Genomic DNA, 6,125 nt, shown 5'->3' on the forward strand with positions numbered 1-6,125 from the left:
TTTCAGCAGGTGTATGCGTTATTTTGACACTTACATGCTTACATGCATATTGACTTTATCTGGGTCTTTTTGAACCGTTCTCGCATTGCAGATTTGGGCAGCCAATGATATAAAAATGTTTATACGCATGATGACCCAACGGAATGTGGAGCTACAACTGCAGGCGTTGGATTTGATTGAGAAAAATCAATTAGCTCTGCTGCAGGAGAGCGAACCCGCTGACAATGCCAGCTCCACGGAAACCGGTAGTTCTCATTGGTTAGTGCTTCTTCTTTTAAAATCTCTCGCTTTCGCTTTATACCACATTTGACTAATTCCAGTGGAGAATATGATGAGGTCGAGGATTTTATAGCGAAGTCCTTGGAGAAGGAACTGGAAAGCCCAGAAGCAGCAGTAACCCCTGAACCGGAGAGTGTAGACTCAAGCGTGAACGAAAAATTTGCGCGTTTGAATTTATTCTTCGACAACCAAAGGGTTAGCATTTACATAAGTTTCGTTTTCACGGTGCACAGTTAACTCACAATTGGCAGTGTGAAAACTACCCTAAAAAGATTTTAAATTTTTGTTTTATGAAACCAACTTTTCTGAATCGGAATTATTTCCGCAGATTGATCCCGATGATGTTGTGTCGCGTCAGGAATACCTTCGCCAGCAACGTGATAAAATTGTTGAAATTAAGAAAAAGACACGCGCCAAGCAGCTGCTCGAAACGGTGGCGCGCAAAAGTGCTACCAGTCAGGCGTCTACTGGACGTCCGTCCTCAGCACAAGTGGCGCAGAAATTGCTGGAAAACGGCGGTAAAGCCACCGAGCTGCTAGAAAAGGAAAACGTTGGCGAAGCCGCAGGTGACGGTGAGCCGCAGAGTTCGGCGTTGCAATTGCGTAAGACCTTGGCTAAACGTTTGCGGGCCGAGGTGGTGGAACATGAGTAGAAAGCTATAAAGTAAGGTTGTAATTAGCTAAAAATTGTACTTTTTCACTTTTTAGTGCAATAAATGAGTAATACCCGTATTCAGAATTCTTCCGAAGTAAAGTATTTACATATGCAGGTGTAATCCTAGATATAGTAAACTTTCATCGAAGTCTCACGTTGAGATGAAGATTTCCGAATTCTTAATATCATTCTGGCAATGTAAACGGGTCTTTGGTAAAACGTGGGGTCATCGCAGCTAGAGGAATCCTGTGGATTTACACCTCTATGAAAATACCCATAATCAGCTACGTATCTAAATCAATAGCTTGGCAAATTCGCTTGCCAAATTTTAAAGAACGATACAACACCTGGGTCTGCTCTGGATGTACTGCTAAACCTACCGTCACTTATTATTTATATCCGTGGGAAGGCCCTTAATGCCACCCTTAAGGTACGTCAGGATTTTTTTTTTCAAAGGACTTTGAAATTCTAAAGATATGATTAATTCAAAAAATTATTTAATAAAATTAGTGCAATGTAGAATAACATTATGGGTACCAAATGAAAGAGAGAATTCTGTTGAATTTAAAAACACAATAAAAATTTTTGGTTTACAAGGACGAATAGGTATTGAAAATGAGCTTTTAATAAATTTTATCTTTTCAAGTTAATAAAGTTTGCCGGACGAAATTCGATGATGTGGTCGTATGAACATATATAAGTCCACAAACAAAAAATTTTTCAAAAATAAATATTGCAAATTTTCAAGGATTTTTAAGGACACATTTTTTATAGGACTTTTCCATACCCGTTCGTCCTTATGCACCAACAAATTTATTCTGTTTTAATTCTACAGAATTTTTTCTTATATTTGATAGCCTTATCTTTAAACTACATAGCACTGAATTTTTAAAAAAATTTTTTTAAATAATCATATTTTTTAAATTCCAAAGTCCTTTTAAAAAAATCCTGACGTTAGAGAGAAAAACTAAGTACGCGTTATGCGTGACTCAAACAAATGACCACGTATTGCTTTTTTTTTTTTTAATATTCGTAATGTTTTTCGAGCTAATTTATTTTTTGTTATTTTTCTATAAAAATACCGTTTCAGCTTTACAAAAAACCACATAAATCACAGTTACAAACTTTATACAAAATTTAGGATAAAAAAATTCCACAAATTTTCATCAAAATTTCAACTTTTTAATCTGATTCTTTAGAACATTTTTGGGTACGCAATTTTAGTCTAATGAAGTGCAAGTTTCAAACGGTTAAACATCTGGTTGATTTCTGTGATTTTTTTTGTTGCCCTATTTTTCACTTTTTCCCTGCCCCTAGGTAGCGACTATCTAACTATGATGCATTGGTGCCCTCAATTTATATTTTATATTTTTCATAAGCCAGTATTTTCGTCAAGAAGTTGTAAGGAATGCTGCTGACATGACGGATTTTGGTCAGTTATAAATCTGGTTCGATCGGGTTACGCAGAGTCGTGGAGCAGAAATGAGTACCCGGTGATTTTTATTAAATATTCGAAAGGTTTTTAAAGTCAAAATTCTTATGTTATTTTTTCATAAAAATATGGTTCATGCTTTAACCAAAACCATATACATACATAAATCAAAATCTCAAACTTTATATAGTAATTAGAAAAAGTTAACGAATTTTTATCAGTTTGGTAGCCTATTAAATTTTAGTATAATGTGCAAGTAATGTGGAGTATCATGATAAAAACATAACAAGGTAAAACCATTGAGAGGCAGTCTGACGTTTGCCAACAATATAATTTTAAAATCAAAACTCAAACTCACACACACATTCTCATTTTCAATCTCAAACAACAACAATTGTGAACAATTTAATTTTTTTATTTTCAATTTTATATGATTTTAAAATGTTGGCAAACGTCAGAAAAAAATCATGGCCGAAGAAATGAGAGAATGAATTTACCTTGTACTGTTTTTATCATGTGGAGTATGGTAAGTAACGTTAAAACTGCATATTTCGGTTTATAGATTTGTTACAAACGTGTATTATCTAAAATTCAATATATTTTTATACTTTCCTTGAACCTTGATCTTTATTAAAATTTTTTAGTTGAATTTTTAACTTTGCAGGATTCGCCAAAAAATGTAACGTTAGAGACCATCTAAAACCACAATTATCTTTAAAAACAACAAAAGATAGGAAACAACGTTACCCGTAACGTTAAAATAAAAATTTTGACCATATGTTTATATTCTATTCCTAATAAGGTTAATCAATTAACGGATCTGGTATGATAAAAATTTTAGTTAACATATCTTCACCTGAAATGCAAAAAGACTTAACAAACATCATCGTTGATAGGCAAAAAGTCATAACTAATATAAAATTCAAAATTCACTTTTTGATTTATATGATGGATTTCATCGAATTAAAACTCCCCACATCATTTTATAAAAAAAAAATTAAAATATTAGTCACGACTTTTTCCATTTCATCTACGATGTTGTTACGTCTTTTTGCATTTCAGCTGACGATATGTACATATGTACATATGTATGCGCTGAGTGGGCGATTAAAACATTGAGAGAATTATATAAGCTGACAAAGCATTGAATTTTGCCTACTTCTAGGCCTACCATTTTTGAATTTCGCTACCGGACGATGAAAAACACTCTAGGTCCCTACCCTTTGTGTGACAACATCAACGCGTATTTACGCCACAAATCGGAGAAGCTCGGCCAAGCATTAACGTTTTGTGTGAGCGCCAGTCTTATTATTATTATTATTTAAATATTATTTAACAAGTACTTTTAATATCTCTGTTCATTTTAATTTCAGTGGCGTTGCCCATCGGCAACACAATGCAGGTTGCATTGCCATCCATAATCGACCCATACATTTCTAAATATTTTGTATGCAAATTAAATACTTGCTTAGAAGCTTTATATGAAGGCTTTGGTTTTTATTAGTGTTTGGCATTACAGTTTTGAGTTTATATTTTAACATTTAAAAGCTATACTTAGATTAGAAGGGTACTTTCTGTTTTACACATTAAGTGCTAGCCATGTTTAATGCGAGTGCAAATTTCGTATATGTATTAAATTTTTACGACACAAAAAATATATTTTCTAACAAAGTTTCCAGCTATGTGTGCACGCGCGCGTTACGCATATTGCACATGATGACTAGTGTATGTAATGAATTAGTAATTAATAAACAATATTTTTTTGCGCATAAATCACACTATACAAACAATGTTTGGTGCATAGATGAAACCTTTGCATTATTGCGAAAAAAAATATATTTCCTTGTTTTAAGAGTACATCATCAAGTACATAGTATGTCTGTATGTATCCTGAAAAGTATTGCGTATTCTGTTCTCACAAATAAAATTCCAAAACTATCACCAACTGCTTTTGAAAACGTTATCTACGCCGAAGCTCACGCATGCCAACAGCGGCTGAGTTAATTTCATAAAAAAATTAGCAATATCGAGCAAATCTCTCGCGACCATCAAAATTTACATTTTCCATTTTGTAACTAAAGATTTTCAAGCTACGCTCTACTCTAAAATGAAGAAAAAAGACTTCCGTACGTCGGCGCTAAGCCGGTATACGATCACGCAAATACGACATGATAGCATCTGTGCCTTTGACAAGTATTTGATGACGCGGTTGACGGAATGGATTACCAAGCAGCTCCAGAGTACTGCAAGCGAAACAATATAATTAGAAGAAAATATATACATATGCACATATGTAATTAGAAGACTTGGATTAGCTACATATGTCAACTTACACAATATTTTTGAGATTACCAAGTACGGGTGGCACTTGTTCAATGTTGTTGTTACGTAAATCTAAGATGGTGAGCCGCTTCAAAGCGCCCAAGCCCTCCGGTGTGGCTCGATATGCTTGATACGATTGTCGCTGGCTAAGAAAATTTCAAGATTTTGTGTTTGATAGAGACAGCTCGGTATATGGTCAAAGCTAAAATGCCAGAGGAAGGAATAATATTTGATTATGTAACAGTGTGTGCATTAGAAATTAGTAAACACCTAAAGCCTAGTTCATTGCTCAAGTACTTACCGATTATTACAAATGTTCAATTCTCGCAATGTGTTGAGCACACCCAGCTCGTTCGGAAGGTCAGAGAGTTGATTACACGATAAGTTGAGCAGAGTTAGCCGCGTGAATTGCGACAAAAATGTTGGCACTTTGGTTAATTGATTATTGGCGAAAACCAACTCGCTGGCACTGCCCTTGAGAAGTTGAAGTCTAGGATATATTAAAAAGGAGAGTAGACGAAAATGGTTAGTACTTAGAAACTCTTTACTTTCAGCTAAAAAATAGACAACATAGATAAGAGTTCGGTCGCTTAATTGCAACTGATTTCTTAAAAAAAGAAACAATGAATTGTTTTCATTAAAGCATAGACCGGAAGTTTGTAGTAAATGCAACCCAAAGTTTCTGCGTTTAGCTGTGTTTACGCATACTGGGCATTTCTAACAATTATAGTTTACAAATACTGACTGGTTTTTGCAATGATGCCGCAGTAATGCATTTACGAACTGACCCAAACTAAACACTTTTATCGGTTGCGTTGCGAATGCTAGGCACCCAACATGGGAGAAAACTACGGAGAACGAACGAGGTGAAATCAGAATAGTTTTGGCCCAGTTATTCAAGTTTTTCGTAAATCAATCTTTGAAAAAAGTAAAAAAAAACAGCATCAAAAATCTCATTCTTACGATTCCGTTTAAAAGATTTTTAAATATTTTTATGCAGATTTTTTAAGCTTAGTCTGTTGTGTCATCTGAGGGGACTTTTTTCAAAAAGTTCTTTAAGAAACTATTTTTATTCATAAAAAACTCCATTTTTGGAGGTATTTTCAAATCGGTCCAGTTCACTTGAATCTTAATATTTTTCCGAAATATTTAAGTGGACGTCTTAGAATATAATAAATTTTGTAATCCCGGCGGAAAAACCGCAACTTNCATATAGTGTGCGAACATTCTCCGTTGGCGAATCCTTAAATACATCAAGTCAAATTTCACTTTCCGGGATGTATCCAACTGCTTCAGATTCGAATGTGCTGGTTCTTCAAACAATAACGTGGTCGTGAGCAGGAAAAATATTCTCGAGACGAATTTAAACACCAGAAATTTTCACTGTGGAAGAATCGTTCAATGGACTTCTCTGCTCTACTACGTCATCACGACATGC

At 34.6% G+C, this 6,125-nt stretch overlaps 2 protein-coding genes across 2 annotated transcripts; one reads left to right on the top strand and one right to left on the bottom strand.

The window, feature by feature from the left end:
- Positions 1-43: 43 nt before the first annotated feature.
- On the top strand, positions 44-1,367 carry LOC108382009 (uncharacterized). The gene is made up of 3 exons (XM_017638408.1): positions 44-258; positions 321-474; positions 608-1,367. Exons 1-3 carry the CDS (start codon positions 116-118, stop codon positions 929-931), a joined length of 621 nt encoding a protein of 206 aa, XP_017493897.1. The 5' UTR covers positions 44-115; the 3' UTR covers positions 932-1,367.
- Positions 1,368-4,211: 2,844 nt separating this feature from the next.
- Positions 4,212-5,404, bottom strand: LOC108382008 (leucine-rich repeat-containing protein 40; the record flags this gene model as incomplete). Its single annotated transcript, XM_017638406.1, is given in 4 exon segments — positions 4,212-4,608; positions 4,699-4,807; positions 4,810-4,889; positions 4,989-5,404. Coding segments are annotated over 4 exon segments (711 nt in total), but the record flags the coding sequence as incomplete, so codon positions are not given.
- Between the last annotated feature and the right edge of the window lie 721 nt (positions 5,405-6,125).

The sequence above is a fragment of the Rhagoletis zephyria genome, unplaced genomic scaffold, assembly GCF_001687245.7.
Source record: "Rhagoletis zephyria isolate East Lansing unplaced genomic scaffold, Rhagoletis_zephyria_1.1 Rzeph_scaffold_24782, whole genome shotgun sequence".
In the NCBI taxonomy this organism is placed as follows: domain Eukaryota; kingdom Metazoa; phylum Arthropoda; class Insecta; order Diptera; family Tephritidae; genus Rhagoletis; species Rhagoletis zephyria.